The sequence below is a fragment of the Erpetoichthys calabaricus genome, chromosome 9 (assembly GCF_900747795.2).
Source record: "Erpetoichthys calabaricus chromosome 9, fErpCal1.3, whole genome shotgun sequence".
Taxonomy (NCBI): domain Eukaryota; kingdom Metazoa; phylum Chordata; class Cladistia; order Polypteriformes; family Polypteridae; genus Erpetoichthys; species Erpetoichthys calabaricus.
Genome location: NC_041402.2, coordinates 81,136,425 through 81,157,362, shown reverse-complemented (window position 1 = coordinate 81,157,362; position 20,938 = coordinate 81,136,425). Strand labels below are relative to the sequence as shown.

Here is a 20,938-nt window from a genome sequence, read left to right as displayed (position 1 = left end):
GCTAACACAGGGTGAAAGGCAGTCCATCGCAGGGTGAACATACAGTATATATTATAGCCACTCACCAAACACTCACTAGGGACAGTTTAGCATCCCCTGATTCACATGACCAGCGTGTCTTTGAAGAGTAGGAGAAAACCTAGTCAGATATGGGGAGAACATGCAAACTCCATGCAAGAAGGACCCAGAAAGCGAACCCTAGTCTCCTTACTGTTAGGCAGCAGCACTACAACTGCACAGCCATGGTATAATTGTGTTTGCTTTCTAAATCACTTACTGCATGTTTATAATGGTTAATAATATACAAGAACTGATGACTATTTAATTGATTCCTTGGCTGGTTCATTATATGTCTGCTTGATTATTTAAGTGCTGAATTATTTTCAGTAGGTATTTGATTGATTGTTTGGTTTGTAATTGACTTGTTCTATTGACTAAGGTAGATTGAGTGATTGATAGTTTTGTGTGTAGTAATAAGGTGTTGTAACATGTTAATCATTATGAATGTAGTGAGAAGTCAAGCAAAATGACCCATTTTATTGGCTAACTAAAAAGATTACAATATGCAGACTTTCGAGGCAAAGCAAGCCCCTTCTTTAGGCAAGATGTAATACAGAAACGGGAGTTCCCTGTGTTTATATACACACTAGGACAAGAAACAACATTGGAAAACCTTTAAGTGAGACATCATAAATGTAAAAAATTAATAGACCTCTTCAGGCTAATATTCATTTAGCAAGAGAAGAGAACAATATATAGTCAAGATCCTTGGATAAGATGACTGTCCAACAAATTTTTTTCAAGTTTCTGATGAGTTTTTCAATGCAATGTGGGTCTGTAGACAGGTTATCAGTGTCAGTCAGCATCTCTCGGATGCTCTTGACTTCTCACTATAGTTTTGTTTACAAGTGTTCAATAGAGTAGTAAGGATTTATGGTAACACTCTGCTTAGCAAAGTTTATGTCCTAGTTAGTTGTATCAACATATTGTTTGGTCATAATGGGTCAATTGCAACAAACCACATGAGTTAGTCCACAGCTATATCCAGAGATATAGTAACAAATGAGATACTCAATTGCAGTTAGTCATAAAAGAGACAAAAACCACAGCTTTAGGTTTGAAAGAGATTGATACTGCATTTTATTTAATTTGCTTGATAGGATGCCCTAGATAAGCAAGGCAATTCTTTGTTACTACTAAATTGTTACACAAGATGTCAACCAATGATCAGTAAAATTGACAGTTTAACATAATTAGAAATTAATCATCTCAAATAACTTGGGGAAATATTGTGTTCCTCTAACATTGTATTTATTTAATTTCTACTAATAAAGACTGAAATTGAGCATTATTAATAATTGATGCTTTTTTATACATGAGTTTATTTGACTTTATTATTAAATAATGTGGTATAACTGTGAAGGAATTCAACTTAATATTACTATCATTTTCCAAGGAACAGGTGTATATATTAAAAACATAGTGCTGATTTTATTTCCACAACATTTAAGAGCCTTCTAATTTAATCCAGAGTTACTCCAAGTATTTTATTAGGTTATATCTAATTATTTTATGATTTGTTTTAATACTTTTCAAAATTTACTGTATATTCAAAATCATGTTACAAAAGTGGACCCTAATGATAAAACAGTGAAAAAAGGGTATAATAAGTATACTTATTATAAGTAATGCAATTTTTATAATAAATTTAAGTAATTGTATCCACTTGCTGTTATCCATTAGAACTCTTCTACATGGACTATAATGTCACCGCTCTGTTTTCCTTACTAATTGTATTTCAGAATTTGTTAGGAGCAAAATAGTGATTAACACCAGTCATGCAAACAAATTTATTTAATAAGAGCGCTGTTCCACATTTATGATAAAAACCTCAAAGATCTACATTTATATCATTTGTCAAATTAAAAAGTTCTTAGCTGTGCCAAATATTCCTGCCCATTTTAAAACAAATTGTAAAACATGTGTACTAGATTGCAGTTTTGTTATTATTATTATTTAAATTGGCCAATTACTTGAATCAGACATTTCATGTCTTTGTGTCCATTCCATTGCTATGTCTCTATCATGCCAAGAGATAGCACATCTCAAACATTTTTAGTAATAAAATGTGTTGTATTTGTCATTCCAAATGATGGCACATCACAAACATTAAATCTGCTTTTATGAATCCCATACCAAATGGTATGTTACAGAGACATATGCATTACACGATGTGCTGCAATCAATGCTGAGGTCTCCATTAATTACTTAGATTATGTGCGTGCAAGAGACTAAATGGAAGGGGAGTAAGGCCAGGTGGATCGGAGGTGGATTCAAATAGTTCTGTCATGGTGTGGATAGGAGGAGAAATGGAGTAGGGGTTATTCTGAAGGAATAGTATGTCAAGAGTGTTTTGGAGGTGAAAAGAGTGTCAGACAGAGTAATGAATATGAAGCTGGAAATTGGAGGTGTGATGATGAATGTTGTTAGTGCATATGCCCCACAAGTTGGGTGTGCAATGGATGAGAAAGAAGATTTTTGGAGTGAGTTGGATGAAGTGTTGAACAGTGTTCCCAAGGGACAGAAAGTGGTGATTGGAGCAGATTTCAATGGACATGTTGGTGAAGGGAACAGAGGAAATGAGGAGGTGATAAGTAGGTATGATGTCAAGGAGAGGAATGAAGAAGATCAGAGGATAGTGGATTTTGCCAAAAGGTTTGACATGGCTGTGGTGAATACATATTTTAAGAAGAGGGAGGAACATAGGGTTACGTACAAGAGTGGAAGAAGATACACACAGGCAGATTACATCCTATGCAGAAAAGCTGATCTGAAGGAGATTGAAGACTTCAAAGTGGTGGCAGGGGAAAGTGTAGTTAAGCAACATAGGGTGGTGGTCTGTAGGATGACGTTGGAGATCAAGAAGAGGAAGAGAGTGAGGGCAGAGCCAAGGATCAAATGGTGGAAGTTGAAAAAGGAAGACTGCAAGGTTGAGTTTAGGGAGGAGGTGAGACAGGCACTGGGTGGTAGTGAAGAATTACCAGACAGTTGGGAAACTACAACAGATGTAGTAAGGGTGACAGCAAGAAGGGTGCTTGGGGTGACATCTGGACAGAGGAAGAAGGAAAAGGAAATCTGGTGGTGGAATGGGGAAGTACAGGAGAGTATACAGAGGAAGATGATGGCAAAGAAGAAGTGGGATAGTCAGAGAGATGCAGAAAGTAGACAAGAGTACAAGGAGATAAGGCACAAGGTGAAGAGAGAGGTGGCAAAGTCTAAAGAAAAGTTGTATGATGAGTTGTATGATAGGTTGGACACTAAGGAGAGAGAAAAGGACCTGTACCAATTGGCTAGACAGAGGGACCGAGCTGGGAAAGATGTGCAGCAGGTTAGGGTGATAAAGGATGAATATGGAAATGTACTCACAAGCGAGGAGAGTGTGTTGAGCAGATGGAAAGAGTACTTTGAGAGGCTGATGAATATAGAGAACGAGAGAGAGAAGAGGTTGGATGATGTGGAAATCGTGAATCAGGAAGTGCACCGGATTAGCAAGGACAAAGTGAGGACAGCTATGAAGAGGATGAAGAATGGAAAGGCCGTTGGTCCAGATGACATACCTATGGAAGCATGGAGGTGTTTAGGAGAGATGGCAGTGGAGTTTTTAACCAGATTGTTTAATGGAATCTTGGAAAGTGAGAGGATGCCTGAGGAGTGGAGAAGAATTGTACTGGTGCCGATATTTAAGAATGTTATGGGAAAGAGTAGTGGAAGCTAGGTTAAGAAGTGAGGTGAAGATTAATGAACAGCAGTATGGTTTCATGCCAAGAAAGAGTACCACAGATGCGATGTTTGCTCTGAGGGTGTTGATGGGGAAGTATAGAGAAGGCCAGAAGGAGTTGCATTGCGTCTTTGTGGACCTGGAGAAAGCCTATGACAGGGTGCCTCAAGAGGAGTTGTGGTATTGTATGAGGAAGTTGGGAGTGGCAGAAAAGTACGTAAGAGTTGTACAGGATATGTACGAGGGAAGTGTGACCGTGGTGAGGTCTGCGGTAGGAGTGACGGATGCATTCAAGGTGGAGGTGGGATTACATCAGGAATCGGCTCTAAGCCCTTTCTTATTTGCAATGGTGATGGACAGGTTAACAGACGAGATTAGACAGGAGTCCCTGTGGACTATGATGTTTGCTGATGACATTGTGATCTGTAGCGATAGTAGTGAGCAGGTTGAGGAGACCCTGGAGAGGTGGAGATATGCTCTGGACAGGAGAGGAATGAAGGTCAGTAGGAACAAGACAGAATACATGTGTGTAAATGAGAGGGAGTTCAGTGGAATGGTGAGGATGCAAGGAGTAGAGTTGGCGAAGGAGGATGAGCTTAAATACTTGGAATCAACAGTACAGAGTAATGGGGATTGTGGAAGAGAGGTGAAAAAGAGAGTGCAGACAGGGTGGAATGGATTTAGAAGAGTGTCAGGAGTGATTTGTGACAGATGGATATCAGAAAAAGTGAGCTATGTTATATAGGTTGGAGACGGTGGCACTGACCAGAAAGCAGGAGACAGAGCTGGAGGCAGCAGAGTTAAACATGCTAAGATTTTCGTTGAATGTGATAAGGATGGATAGGATTAGAAATGAGCACATTAGAGGGTCTAGCTCAAGTTGGATGGTTGGGAGACAAAGTCAGAGAGGCGAGATTGCGTTGGTTTGGGCATGTGCAGAGGAGACATGCTGAGTATATTGGGAGAAGGATGCTAAGGATAGGCTGCCAGGCAAGAGAAAAAGAGGAAGGCCTAAGAGAAGGTTTATGGATGTGGTGAGAGAAGACATGTAGGTGATGGGTGTCACAGAGCAAGATATAGAGGACAGAAAGATATGGAAGAAGATGATCTGCTGTGGCGACCCCTAACGGGAGCAGCCGAAAGAAGAAGAAGAAGTATTGTGAGAAAGAAGTTACAGGCAGAACAGTAGCACATCGTTTATCACTTGTGACTTACAACTTCAAAGAGAAAGAGCTGCTTGGTCCAATCACTACTAGTAATATTTTCTTAAGTTTGAGTAAGTTTACTCTTGATATTCAGGTTTTCTTCCACACTCCAAGGACTAGAGTACTGATTTTAAAACCCAGTGAGTGTCTCTCTGATGGACTGATATCTTAACCTTGATTGGTCCTGTTCTGTGCCTGATGCAGTATGCAGGCACTGGCTTGGCTCCCTATACCACTGTATTGGAATAGGTTTAAAAAATCATTGATTGAAAGCAGTCTTTTGTGCATACAGCTAGTTGTACATGGTATACAATGGCTGTAATAAATCAACGGTTCATTGTTAATTGCATTATAATGTGACATTATCATTTTTAATGATTTAGGTTTTAAATACAAATGAGACTTCAGACCCCAATAAACTCAAAGATCTTGTCTCAAAGGAAGTTGCTGTCCTCATGAATAGTGGTGAGGCAGCAGTAAGTGCAATGGCTGATCTGTTCCAGTCAGTGTCATCTGTTTTGAATGACCAAGAGAATCAAGTGGATAATCAGAAAAATACACGCATGCAGGTAAGCAGGTTGGCATGCAGTAGTATAGTAAGTAATGGGGATCTATTATTTATTTGGATTAACATGTTATTGTTTTTGTCACAAATTATTTTACTTTCTTTGTTCTCACTTCATGCAATGAAGTTGATACCGCATCAGTGACTAGTTCCTTCCCTGTTAATAATTCTGCTGGGACAGGCTAGGACCTTGTGTAAAGAAATGCTTTTTTTATTCTATCACATGGAACACCTACAACTACAATTAAATTAGAAACAACTGAAAATCTCTATGAAATAATAATACACGGTAAAAAGTAACAGGCATGCGCCAAAATTTGACATTAAATCTATAGATTTTGACATCTTGTAAGGATCCATAGCACAGTAAGCTTTTTTAAACCAAGAAATTCATGTGAATTAAAAACAATTTTTCTGACTTTTGTTAAATTTTACTTCTAGTTCAGGTACTGTGTATAAAGCCACTTGAAAAACAAAACATTGAATTGCGAGTGGCTGGGAATACAATCAGAGACTGAGTGAAGCTATGTGAATTTCCCCTTGGGATTAATAAAGAATCTATCTATCTATCTATTTTACAATGAGAATAAAACAAAGAAATAATGTGCTCAGAATATCAAATATCACAATATGTAGAATAATCTTATTTTCTCTGCAATAGTTAGACTCTTCACCTTGTATATCTGTTAGATACATGTAAATATGCTTCAAATAAGAAAGTTCCTGCGACCATTGTAATAACATTTTAATATCATAAACATAGGAAAAGGTTAAAAACTGGGGGAGAATGAAGAAAGTCAAAAAAAATTAACTGCAATTGAATAAACAATAAATGGAAGATCCACTGTACTGAGCAGTGTTAAACATTATATTGTCAGCCAGCATTTTCAGAATGAAGAAGCAGAGCCAAATATATATGTAACAAATTCTCAATAATATCAATATATCAAAAGGCCAGTCTTTTATCATATGCTTGCAAAGCTGTCCCCTTGTAATTATAGGTTTAAATATGGCTCTAATCATGTTTTTGGTGTTGTTTATGTGGTTTAATATTTTGTTTTTAATTGTCTTTTTATAATCTTTTGGTAAGTTCTAAGTATTAATGTTAAATTTTGCTGTTTCCATTAACAGCTGCGGGAAGAGATGCTGGTAGATTTATCCTCTGTTATTCAAAATGGTTCTGTGCAAACAGTTAATGATGCACTTAAAACAGCAGAAGCCCTGAAAGGACTCACCACCAGAAGTGATGAACTGACAGCTTATGCTCAGGTACATATGAAGAAATACAGTACGTTTCAAGATGTATATGGAAATCACAATGGGATGTTTATGTAAGCAAGACAATTTAAACATAATGTAGATTTAATTGTAGTTTGTGTTATGTTATGAATATTGTCTTTAGTTTGTTTTATGTGTTCTGCTTTGGTTTTTGTGCTTTATTCCTTTTTCTTTTTAGTAATTTTTGTCATTTATTAAGTTGACAGCAGAAGGTAATATTTTCTGTACTTCTTTTCCTATTGATGCAGTTGTTTTGTGTGCTGGTTTACAAGTGATGTAATTTTGTGTCTCTGGTCACAATAAAGCTGCTAGGCACGTGATAACGGTGCCTTGTAACCTATGACAATATGTTTGCCATGATATATAAGATTGCCACTCGCATTGAGCAAGTTCCAAATTCTAACTTGTTACAAGAAGGATGTTGCAAGACGCCACGTTAATCTGTTTCAGTAATAGCCCTTCTCTTGCTGTTGTGCAGATGGAAACCAGCTCGTGTTTGCAAAATCTCAGTCAGTCACTGCTGTCCCTGGTTGTTGCTGAAAATTCGACAAGCGATGAACTTGTACTGGTGGCAGAGCCCATCATTACTGCAACAGGCAGTGTCTTAACAGCATCTGAATCAAGTTCTGTAGAGAATCAGGTAACTGAGAATCAATAATAGATAAAGGCTTGCTTTTTGTAACAGTCTGTCCATTTAAACATTTCAAAAATAATTATACAGCCATATTATCATCAATAATTATGAGATTAAAGAAAATAATAAGAATAGAAATAAATTTATTGTATTTTTTTATTAAAACAAATGTTCAGAATCCCCAGTCCTGAAGAATCGCAACATCTGCAGAATTGAGCTCTGAGTAACTCAGCAATGGATTTAATATGAAGCTTTCAGTTCTTTTTAATTGTGGTCTCCCCTGAAACAAATTTTTCAATTCTCGCTGAGGTGGAATTCTTGTGGCTGTACTGTCAACAGAATACAAAACACCTTTTATGTTAATTACATATAAGAAGTGACTTGATCAGTCACATTGACAGCTAACATTCAAGAAAAAAGAAACATAATGGACTTACCAATAAGGTGCTTTGTTGCACACCTTTTTAATGGTACAGTTAAGATCAATCTATCTCTTGTAGATGCTTTCCTCCAGTCTACTGATCAATGCGATTGATAATATACAAAGTGTTCTCCTTCATGGAAAATTAGCAGATGAAGATCCCATTGTTATAAACACTCCTACTGTCAGTCTTAGTGTCAACAGGTAAAGATTTTGTCTTATTTAATGCCAATCTCCATCTTTTAACAGTTTCAGAATTATGACGGTTCAAGGCATCTTCCTTTCTATCAGTTGTTTTTAATTCTTTTGCAAAAGTTAAAAGAGCAAGAATATATCATAATATAACATTCTGAAAACAACTTAATATAGTTCATCATTATGGGAAGTCAGAGCCTATCCAGGCAGCACTACTAGTAATGGAGCCCCCAGTGGGACACTAATCAATCACAGGTCCCACTCCCATGGGGCAAGAATTGGCAATTAAACTAATGCACATCTTTGTAATGTGGAAGAAAAAAACATATACCCAGAGAAGAACTCATGGAAAACTCCACAAAGGCAGTGCAAAATTTCAAACCAAGGATCTGTGAGACAGCAGTGCTAACCACAATATCATTCTGCCATCTAATAATGGTATAGTTGGCATGAAAACATTTTAGGCCATTCTCAATGACCACCTTACAAAACCATAATCCTTATATTCAGATAAAAGGAAAATGATCATTTTTAAATCCATACCTGTATTTCTTTCCCAAATATTTGCAGGGAAATCACACAACAAAGGACCCCAACTGAAACAGCTCTCATTTGTCTCCTGCTCATAAGGAGGCTTGTCTGTGTGTGATCATAAAAAATAATGTTACTTTGATTTCTTAAAGTTTTAGCAGTTTGTAGAGTGTTCTTCTCTCATGAATGTGATGTTTATAAGCATAGGCTCTTAATCTGGTATTTGCTTTTGAAGGCACTTAACAAATCAAACAACTGTTTATTTCTATAACACCTTAAACCATGGGCAGCACGGTGGTAGCGCTGCTGCCTCGCAATAAGGAGACCTGGGTTTGCTTCCCCGGTCCTCCCAGCGTGGAGTTAGCATGTTCTCCCCATGTCTGCGTGGGTTTCCTCCCACACTCCAAAGACATGCAGGTTAGGTGGATTGGCAATTCTAAATTGTGCATGGTGTGTGTGTGTGTGCCCTGTGGTGGGCTGGCACCCTGCCTGGGGATTTGTTCCTGCCTTGCGCCCTGTGCTGGCTGGGATTGACTCCAGCAGTCCCCCGTGAACCTGTGTTAGGATATAGCGGGTTGGAGAATGACTGACTGAACTTAAACATTTTTATGTGCCAAAAAAAATTTAAATCATTTGTTCATTTCCCACACCCATTTTCCAACACTGGGCCATCAGTCCCTTGCTGACACATTGCTAGGATGTGGAAGGAAACTGAAGAATTTAGGCACAACTTATATGGACATACTACAAATGTTAAACAAAGAAGTGACTAGATCAGGAAATCAATCTAGATTTTTGGACATACAAAAGAGTGGTGCAAATCAGCATGATGTCTTTTTAAAAAAAAACAGTCTGCTTGCTGCTAATCTGTTACTTTTCTTTTCTTTCTCTATCTTCATGTAGTAACCTACGATACCTTGCATAAACTAGAACTATACTATTTTGTTAAACTTTTGAATGATGCCAACAGTTATAGATAGACAGACAGACAGAACTGTATTTTTCCCTAGGAGGAAATTTGGCTCTTTATCGAAACTTGTGGTAGAATCAACATATTAATTGAAAGAAACTCATCCTCCACCAGTACAGGTTCAATAAAACCTTTTTGAGTCAGTAATCAGGCAGGAGAAAGCTTGTCCATCTGCATCATTAATTTCACCTAGACAGCACTTTGCTGAAGAGGGAGCATCCGTTACACAAGTCTGTTACAACATAATCAGATTGATCAAAAAATACTGGTAGAGGGTTATATTTATAGACAGTTGAATTTGCATAACAATGCTGAAAGAATTGTTACATATCATACTCTGATTGGTTAAAAGACACGACCTTAGAAATACAAATGCTTATATATTTCACTGCAAACCAAAATATTTAACTACTGTTACCATAATATGGGAAGTATCCTAAATGACTTTGTGATCTCTAAGTCTAATTTTTCTTCCCCAAACTCAATAAATAAATAATTTATATATAATGCAAAGTTAACTGACTGACTTACTCATTCATCAACATAAACAATATTTCCCATTTATTTAAAAAGCTGAAATTTGCCAGGGTGTTTTAGTGCATCTGGTAAATGTCCATTAAGAAAGGACATTTCGATATATCAGTATTTAGGGGTAAATACTACAAAATCTCAGAAACGCTTTGACAGAATTGATTGAAATTTGGTGACATTACTTAAAAATGACAATTGCGCATGTTTTTTATTTGTCAATATTTGTTGTTAATAATGCTGCAGTGAATGGGGTATTCTTAGCAACCTTTTTTTGCTTCAGCTATGATCGCACAGAGAAACAGGTTGTGCAGTCCATATTAATGAACACCCACAGCAGAAACATGTCACTGACAAAGCTGCAGCTGTAATCAAACAGAGAAATGGGACTGGCGGCAAGTGAAGAAGGGAAACTGCCCTGCATAGAAAAAGGAGACAAGGTGGCAAGTTGTATGGAAAATGCAATGTGAAGTAGAAAAAGGAAAGATAGTTGAAACTCAAAGAAGACATGGTTAGCAAGTAGCTTAAATGGGTAATAATGAAGTATTATTATTCTTATGCGTCCAGCGCTCTCTCTCTCGCACGCCTGTATGTGTGTGTGTCGCTCGCTCTCTCTCTCTCTCTCTCTATCTCTCTCTCTCTCTCTCTCTCTCTCTCTGACTCGCTCGCTCGTGCACGTGTTCCTGCAGGCATACGCCGCCTAATTATTTATTGATGGCTGAACACTTCCGGAAAGACACAGTTGTCTAAAAGGGGTGGGTTTGAGGATACAACAGTAAGTGAATGAAAAGATGGAACTCTGGAGAGAGCAACATACAATTATTGTCCGTGACTGAAAACTGGTTTTGGCAGATACATCCATATCTTTTTGAAAGTTTGGCCCTGTGCCTTATTAATTGTCATTGCAAAGGCCAATCTAACAGGAAATTGTCTTCGTGCAAATGTAAAAGGCTAATTATCCGCGACAAACAAACTGTTTTACATGTTGCATACCAACCCGCAGCGTACAATACGCCGCATAATCACGCCGCTTTTTTAATGTTTTTTAAGCAGAGGGAAAAAAATGAACATTTGCAAAATCTGTAATTTAATAAACCACCAAGAAAAGTAACATTGCAACAATGCATGCTACGAACCAACATACAATCATTGTTCAGTACGCACTGCCTGCTCATGTGCCTGCCCCCAACTCCTCACCTGAGTCGCTGTTGTCTGTGCACCTCTGAGCCACGTTGTCTTTTCATTGTTCTTTGCGGTTCTGGCTTCCTTTCTATATATAATCCACCAAGTCACCCGACCATGGTAGTAGCGGGGGTGGGGGTGTGTGGTATGCATACAAAGGGCAGGGACGTAATCAGTGCGAGCGGCGTATGAACCGTACTTACTGGGTATTCCTCGTTCGTGGGGAACAATTGCAAGCCCTGGTCCCCATTACGAATGGGGTTCAACGGCTTACTCACGCCTGTCGGCGCTGGGTAGACACATGTTGATCCATTCAGTGTAGCGCGCGTGCAGTACCGGACATCCAAGGGCATCACATACCTGTTAATGCTCAATCTCACATGGCTAAAAGCCACTTGTCCCTTTAAGAAGTTGGACGCTGACCGCTTGGCGATCGCGTAACTATTTAGCAGTAGGGAGTCTCATTCGTTTTCGGAATTAACCAGACTAATCGCTCCACCAACTAAGTACGGCCATGCAACACCACGCATAGAATCGAGAAAGAGCTATCAATCCTCTCCGTGTCCGGGCAGGGTGAGGTTTCCCGTGTTGAGTCAAATTAAGCAAAATTTGTGTGTGGTGAGTTGTTGTGTCCGGGCACATGAGCAGGCACTGTGAATGCCTTGAGAGCGTAGGTGGACGTGTGCCGGGGAATAATGAGTATCTATATATCTTCTTAGATATAGACAGCGTCTTATAGTTGTGATGGTTTTACACTCCAGTACATTGCGGTGAATGCTGGTAACTGTCAGACGGGCAGGTGTTCTCGTCCCATGCTCTTAGAGTTGGTGGGCGTGTCTCTCAATCGGTTCGAGGTGTTGGGTGGTGCTCTGTCGTTTGTAACCCATGGTCAGACGTCTTGGTTGATTATATATGGAAATGCAGCCGAAACCAAAAAGAATAATGAAAAGTCAACGTGGCTCAGTGGTGCATATGTACTGTAGCAGAGACGAAAGCGAGTTGGTGAGTTGTTGTGTCCGGGCGCATGAGCAGGCACTGTGAATGCCTTGAGAGCGTGGGTAGATGCGTGCTCGAGTTGGTGGGTGTGAGTTGGTGGGCTGGGCTTTGTGAGTTGACTGACATGGCTATTTTTTGTGTATCCCATGGTTGTCTTCCGGCAGTGTGAATGCCTTGAGAGACAGGGCGTCCTTGTTTGGTGAGTTGTTGCAGTTTGTGAGTTAAAAGCTGCGATGGTTTCACATGTTTGGTGAGTTGTTGCAGTGTGTGAGCTAAAAGCTGCTATGGTTTTACACGCTGGTAACAGTCAGGCGGACAGGCAGGCATTCTCGTCCCATGGTCTTAGAGTTGGTGGGCGTGGCTCTGTTAGTTGTCAGCGTATCCCATCGTCTCAGAGGTGGTGGGCGTGGCTATATCGTGCATATCCCATGTTTTACACACTGCATACAGCGATTCACATCCGCGACAAACATGCCTCTTCTTAGATGTTCCTGACACGTCCACCCTCGTTCTCGAAGCATAAACACCGCCTGGTCATGCACCCGCTCGCAAGAGCAACTCACAGAGACCCGCCCACCAACTCAAGACCACAGCGTGTAAAACAGTTTGCAATGGTGGACGCGGTCGTAACCGAAAAGAATAATGAAAAGTCAACGTGGCTCAGAGGTGCATGTGGACTGTAGCAAACGCGAATGATGCTGTGTTTTGTGAGTTGCTGCGTCCGAGTTGGTGGGCGTGGCTCTGCAAATTTTCGTAGTATCCAATGGTCTTAGAGTTGGTGGGCGTGGCTCCGTCATGCGTGCTCCATGGGTGTCTTGCTCGCTGGCGGCTTAGTGAATTATATATATAGATATTTGATTTTTAAGTCCTGTTTGTTTTGCAAATAGCAAGCACATTAGCTTAAATCACATAAAGCAAAAGAATCCATTATGAAGTGTGAGAGTAAGTTGAGGTGGTTAGCACTGTTGTCTCATTGATCCAGCATCCTGTGTTCAAATCCCACATTCAGAGTTTGTGGGAAGTCTGTATTTTCGGTCTTTATCAGTTTTCCTCTGGGTATTCTGATTTTCATATCAAAGATGTGGTTTTAGGTTTATTGATCATTCTAAATTGACCCCATGGATGTAAATGGGCCCAACAATGCACTGAAATCCTGTCCAGAGCTAGAAGAAGATATACATATGGAAAGCTGTATATTGGGGGGGGTGGGGGGATTGGGGGGGGGGTTTCGGGGGGGGGGGGGGGGGTAGGTTGGAGTTTGTACATTAAACTCATGTCTGCTTCGTTTTTCCTACTGCATCACAAAGTCTTGTGTGTTAGGTTTATCATAACATGAAAACTTGTGTGCTTGTACAGTATATGCAAGTGTATCCTGTGATTGATTGGCACCCTGGCAAGGGTTGGCTTTTGTCTTGTACCCAATGCTTCTGGTGTAGGCTCTTGTTCCACATTCCCTAAATTGGATTAAATGAGTTTCAGAATGTGATACATGTATTATATACCCATTGAATTAGCATATTGCCTTTGACAAGTAGAGTGGACCTTTTCTTTTAATCTAATCTTTATTTTGAGGCTGTACTCTGGTTCAGTGAGTGGGCAAACCATTAACCTCAACAATGAGACTACAGCCAGGTTCACATTCCCATTGATAAATGATCCTGAAATTTTGGAAGAAGAAGCAGTTAATGTCAAGGTAAGATTAAGTAAGGAGAATCAAAGCAATTATTATGCTGTGGGTGGAAACAGATGTTTCAATATAATTCAAAAGAATAGACAATAAAGCTTTTGTAAAGACAATTTCACAGTATTGAGTGTTGCTACCTAAGAGCTTTGAGAAACTGGATTTAATCCTGATGAGGACATTCTCCTCGTTTCTCAGTTGATTTTTTTTCTGGGTGCTCTAGTTTTCCTCTCACAATCCAAAGTCTGAATTTCCTTATTGTGCATGCATGATTGTACCCCGCAGAGGACTGGCACCACTTCCAGCAGTGGTTGATGACTCCCCCCACCTTGTTATGAAAATGGCTTCCTGACCCTAAAGTTTTATTAAGTGAGTTAATAATATGGATGGATGACTATTTCACCTAGTTAATAAAAGGCAGATAATTCTATAGGCAGGAATATTTTAGCATAGAACACTACATGAAACTGGGGAGATGCAGTCAATTAGAAGGTTTTGCACTAGTATCAAAAAAAGCATTTTCAGTGAATGTATTTTAAGGCAACAGTTAATATACTTTATCCATGGGAATGAAGTGTTACTTTAATTGGTTTTCCATCTACAGATGACAAGTTTCAAAGTCAACCCCTTTGCCTGGGCTGGAGAGAATGAGATCAGTGGAGCTTTAGGGGGTCTGTCTTTAACAAGAGATAATGGGTCTATTATTCCAGTCAAGAATCTCACAGAAGACATTAAAGTAAGTTACTACTCATATTACATTTTAACATTTAAAGAAACAGCCATGTTATATCATAATATACAAATCAAATAAACTACCTAATTTTTTAGTGAACACAATCTTAAGGCACTGGCTCAGAGTCATGGGCAGGGACAGAATTGATATCCATGGTTGTATAGTCAAGAGGCCACAAACTTCACATATAGGAAACTATTGTATTACATTTACTATCTGCAAAAAGAACGGATTTCTGCTTATCAAGGATTTCAGATAAACAAGCCCACAAAATGAAATATACGCTACACCTATTTATTTATTTTGAGTCTACTTTCTTCCACTCTTCAGTTTTTCCAGTGGTATTCATGACACTTTCTGTTGGTTGCATAATTCAAGTTAAACAATACAACTGGGCATTAGATTGAACTGAAGTGCAGTATTCTCAGGCATATCTCCATTCTTCTTAAAAGAATAAAGCAAAGTGTGTCACCCCAACCCAAAACAAAGCTGGCTAAATATTCAAAACATTATTAAAATACTAATTCATGAAGTAACAAAAATACTCATAAGGCAGGAATAAATAATGAAAGAAGCCCAAAGTAATATATAAACTATCAGGGTAAACAGGTTCAAACTTCTTCCTTTCACATAAGTGGCTTGTACACTTGCCCACTAACAACATTAGTGCCACATGCGCCAAATTACTCTCCCACTCACCTCCTAACTTCTTAAATTGTCTCTCTTTTTCTCTGTTTCTCTTCAACTTCTAACCAAGCAACTTCCATACCAGCCAGGCCTCTTGCTCAAGTCAGCTCTACCCTAAGCACAAAAAAGCTATGGCCAATGAGTGGTTTTATACCCTTCTCTGAGGCTGTTTCCCTTGCAGTCATCAGAATCACTTTTCTGCATCAGGAATGTGTCCTGAAATACCTGCGGCCATTTCTCTGTATCCCTGATATCCTTGCCAAAGTTAAAAGGCCAGAAGCCCAGGGTGATTCATCTCTGATTTGCATAACACAGATATCAGGTCATTACTTTTGTAGGGTCAACATATATTACTTTCCAGAGTAAAACATCACTTTATCTGTTGTTAATAAGCAAGTACAAATTTTACTGTACTATGTACTTTGTACATGTGCAAATAATGGCCCTGTGAACTTATAGGGAAAATCATATCATTGGTCACACGGCCCATTGTTAGTTAATGGTGCTAGTTTCAGTCATTATGCAAAGGTACTGTTTATAAGGTTGGAGAAACCTGCAGTCAACTGAGACTGAGGAAGTCACTTGGATGAGTGATGAAACGTATTGGAAATGTCCAGATGAACAGAATCAACTTTCTAGAACTGACAATCATTTGTTAGACAAAGGCTTTACAGATGTGTATGAATATGCAAGAGAATAACTAGCATATACTGTATATAGCAGATATCATGTTAATTTAATATAAAGAGGTCCATATATGAGACATTAGATCATCCTGTATTAGGTTACATAGAGAGATACAGTACGTGATACTTCACTCCATGCCAGTGGCAATCTTGAAGTATTGCATAGTAGAATGAGGTCATCCTACTTAGAGCAGTTAGACAGAAGGCAAAAGCTCAACAGACTAAAAATGTGACATAAAGGTTTTCCGCTACAATTATTATAAATCCATATTGGGACCTCATGGTAATTTATGGACCATCAGTGGTCCATGCCCATGTTTTAGGTTAACTGATTGTTTCAGATTGACTCATTGTAAGTGAGAGTGGGTGTACAAATGTGTAAGCAGTGAGGAGTGGTACCTAGTTAAGGACCAGGTCTTGTTTATCAACTAATGCAGCCAGGTTGGAGTCTTGTCCCCCGCAACACTAAATTGGAAGAAGCAAATTTAGAAAAAAACAGATATTTTCACAAAGGGAAAAAAAAGTAGAGACATGTAAGCTAACTTCAGAATTGTAAAATACTGTAAAACAAAAGTATGAATGGCACAACACAAATACTATCACCTGTCTGATAATCTTATTGCGAGGGTTGTGTTTTTTTCAAACAAGCCCCATCTCTAAAAATGCACAGGCGGGGAGAAGGAATACTGTACTCTTCATAGGTGTATTTGGAATTCTGATTTCTCGTTCAGGTCTCTTAAAGTAGATGTCTAAACTGTTAATGTATAATGAGGCAAGGTATTCATTAAACAAGAGTCAGTGGGAAAAAGTGAGTCAGATTGGCCAGTATGCTGTAGTATTGAACTTGTTTTGTAGTCTTTGGTTAAGACAATAAATAAATGGTTGTTATTCAGTACAATACAGGTCTAAACCAATTCATAAATTACCTCCAATATCTGAGAAGATACGTATATTCAAAAGGGTAGACTGCGAAAAATGTTTCAAACACTTCAGATGCATTGGGGAAATTGGCATAGACAATGATTCTAAATTTATGATGACTGAGTGTAGCATATCTTTCAGTTTACTTACTTACTTCTCAGTTCAAACACCAGATAGACAATTTTCCTTTACACTGTGTCATGATTTCAGATATACCTGCCCAGGACAAATGATGTACCAGTGAATGAAACAATAATACCACTGCGGTCCTCAAACATTATAAAGGTGAACATTACAGCAAGTAATGTGTCTCTAGTTCTGAAGCTGCATCCAACCTGGATGGTCCCACTGGAACTGTTTCTAGGATTTCAGTATCAGCCTAATGAGACATTTTATGATGCCAAACATGAACTCCCTAATAAAGGTAAGACTGTTAATTTTATGTATATAGAATTTAGGTTACAGATTTTTGTCTTGGTCAAGTTCAGGTTTAATTGTGTAGTAGTAGTAGTAGTACTACTCAGGCTTGCTCATTTTTTTATCTTGTTCTCTGTTGCTATTGATGCATCCATCTGCTAATCATTTTCTATGTATTACAACTCTCCTTGGACAGTGGCATCTGGTAAATAAATTAATACTACTAATAATAATGTAAATATGTGTAAAAATGATGTTCAGGCATGTTTGACCAGTGGAAAGGCTTCATGAGAAAACTAAAAAAAAAGAAAACTTAAAAGGCTTTTTTCGTGATGTCATGATAAGATAATGGTTAGCACAGCTACCTCACAGCTTCAGTGTCCTGGGTTTAATAATTGAGTTCATATGTATTAGTCAATTAAAATTATTCATAATATGTTCCTGCAAGTCTATTTTTGTTGTTTCCAGTTCGATAAATCATATCTAATTTTTTTTTCAAATATAATAAAATCACAGGATTTACCAAATGTGGTCAGTAAACACATAACCCTATCCATCCATTTTCAAATAAACTTAATCAAATTCATGTTTACAGGGATTCAGGGCCACTAAAATCAGTCGTAATGTAGGAAAAGTAGATAACATGATAGTTAAACACACTCAGACAGGCATCATTTGAGCTTTTCCTACCACAGTTAATTGCATCAGAATCAGAATTCTACTCCTTATGTACTGTATAAAGGCATGATAAGAGCATTACCATTTAAAATAAAATATTTTCCTTGAAAAATAGATGCTCTGTGATGTGTGAATTGTCTATACAAAATGCATTTATCAGAATATTTATATATACTTAGGTCCATAAGTATCTGGACAGTGACACACTTTTCATAATTTTGACTCTTTGAAACAAAGCAATCATGATGTGGTTGAAGTATAGAATTTCAGCTTTAATTTAAGGGGTTTGCCAGAAATATCATATGAGCTGTTTAGGAATGACAGATATTTTTATACATGGTCCCCCTACAGTATTTTCAAGGACTCAAAAGTATTTGGACAAACTAACATAATCATGAATATAACGATCATTTTCAATAATTGGTTGAAAATCCTTTACAGTCAATGACTGGCTGAAGTCTGGAACCCATGGCCATCTCCAATTGATGGGTTTCCAACTTAGTGATACTTTGACTGGCCTACACTGCAGCTGTCTTCAGTTGCTGCTTGTTCGTTGAACTTTCTGCCATCAGTTTTGTCTTCAGCAAGTGAAATGCATGTCCAATTGGATTGAGGTCGGTTGATTGACTTGGCCATTGAAGAATATTCCACTAGTTTGCTTTGAAAAGCACTTGGTTTGCTTTTGCAGTATGTTTTGGCTCATTGTCCATCTGTACTGTGAGGCATGGTCCTGTCAGCATTTGGCTGAATCTGAGCAGATAGTATTGTCCTGTACACTTCAAAATTCATCCTGGTACTTCAACCAGCAGTCATATCATCAATAAACACTAGTGACTGACTTCCATTCACAGCCATGGATGATCAGTCCATATGATGTGGCATTTATTGGGTCATTAGCTGTTTCTTCTCCTTTCCACACTATTCTCTTTCCAGCAATCTGGTAAATATTGATCTTAGTTTCCTTTGTCCAAAGAAAATTGTTCCAGAAGTGGACAGGCTTTTAAAAAATGTTTTATGGCAAAGTCTAATCTGTCCTTCCTATGCTTGAGGTTTACGTTCAGCTAAATGTTGTGAAGGGATTCTTCTTCACTAAGGACAGTATTCTGTAATCATCCAGCATAGTTGACTTCCATGGTTTTCCAGACCTTCTGGTGTTGCTGAGTTCACCAGCGTTTTCATTCTTTTTAAGAATTACAAAATGGTTAACCACTCCTGGTGTTTCTGCTGTCTCCCTAAAGGGTTTGTTTTGTTTCCTCATTGATTGACTGTTTTTACTTGCACGGACAGCTCTTTGGACCTCATATTGAGAGTTCACAGTGACAGCTTCCAAATGCAAATTCCACACTTGAAATCAATTCCAGACCTTTTATCTCCTTAATAGTTAATTAAATAATTTGGGAACTGCTACCAACTGTCTGTGGAACAGCTTTACAGTCAAAATGTTCAAATACTTTTGAGCCTCTGAAAATGGGGGGATTTTGCTATGCAGAAAAATGGCGGTCATTCCTAAATGGCTCGTACGATATTTTTGGTAAACCTCTTAAAATAAAGGTGAAAGTCTGCACTTCAATCTCATAATGATTGCTTTATTTCAAATGCACTGTGCATACAGAACCAAAATTATGGAAATTGTCCAAATTGTCAATACTTATGGACCTGACTGTATATCTCTAAATATTGTGATAGAAAAACACAGACCAGACATCTTAAAAAGGTTTGGGGCAGCCACCCGTATAATATCCCTGGCTGCAAAAAGGTTTTGAGATTGACAGAGATGTTCACAATACTGAGTCCAAAAAAGAACTGATTTCTTGCTGGGTCTCCAACAGTCCTTTTTATATTCCATGACCCAGAAGTGTTTCTCCTCTTCTTCTGGGTCAAACGCCACATCATCATCCTCAAGCATCTGTACTGTGGGCTTCCGTCCTTGTGACTCCAAAGTACTTCCGGGTTGTAAGAAAAGTAGGAGTCCCCAGGTCCTTTATTAATTCTCCCTGGTGGCACCCACGGCACCCAAAAGGGCTGAGAAAATGGACTTCATGTCCCATGATGCCCTGCGGGAATCTGGAGTACATTTACTGTCCAGGGGAGCAGCCTCCTAATGTCCTGGAGGAGGCAGTGTCCTGAAAAGGCAGCCTTCCTCCACTCTTCCAGTTCGTCTCCTACAGTGGTAAGGAAGTGATGTCATTGAAGGGGACGAACCCAGTAGTGATGTCATCAGGACCAGATGTGACATCATCGATGGTCCAATACCCGGAAGTGCTGTTGTTTGGACCGGAAGTGACGTCATTGAAGGGGCCGGACCCGGAAGTGACACCTTCTGAGTTACCAGAACATGGCAGGATTTCTTGGGAAAGGTCTGCAGGGAACTGAGAAAGACAGTTAGTGCACCCTGCCTCCCCCAGGTCAGGTGTGGTATTACCATTACATAAGCCCTTCAGCTGCCTTCTACTCACACATGTGTGACAAGGCCAACCCAAGGCCCAGACCCATCTGGCATCAGCGTTGGTATGGAGAGAGCCGTTACGATGAATGAGCAAAAACTTGTAAGGTTGTAGGTCAAGAAATCACCTAGTGACTCGTGGATTCAACTGTTTGTTAAGGGCCATCCACTATAAAGGAGCATGATCCGACACTAGAGTGAACTGTCGGCCCAAGAGGTAGTACCTCAACTGTCTAATTGCCCATTTAATCTCCAGGGCTTCCCTTTCCACCACCACATACCTTGTCTCTCGATCCAGCAGTTTCCGGCTCAGGTACATATTTCCCATTGGGATTAATAAAGTATCTATCTATCTATCTGTCTATCTAATGGGGTGTTCAACACCATTGACACTTTGACTCAACACGGC

The 20,938-nt window shown here is 39.0% G+C and overlaps 1 protein-coding gene across 1 annotated transcript in view; it reads left to right on the top strand.

Annotated features, from left to right (window-relative positions):
- LOC114657570 (polycystic kidney disease protein 1-like 2) overlaps nt 1-20,938 on the top strand; it is a 145,257-nt gene that overhangs the window by 42,352 nt on the left and 81,967 nt on the right. Inside the window, exons 16-22 of the mRNA XM_051932013.1 lie at nt 5,367-5,552; nt 6,680-6,817; nt 7,305-7,466; nt 7,961-8,085; nt 13,856-13,976; nt 14,569-14,700; nt 17,202-17,415. Of these exons, the coding sequence (XP_051787973.1) occupies nt 5,367-5,552; nt 6,680-6,817; nt 7,305-7,466; nt 7,961-8,085; nt 13,856-13,976; nt 14,569-14,700; nt 17,202-17,415 (1,078 nt within the window). The remainder of the gene's footprint in view (nt 1-5,366; nt 5,553-6,679; nt 6,818-7,304; nt 7,467-7,960; nt 8,086-13,855; nt 13,977-14,568; nt 14,701-17,201; nt 17,416-20,938) is intronic.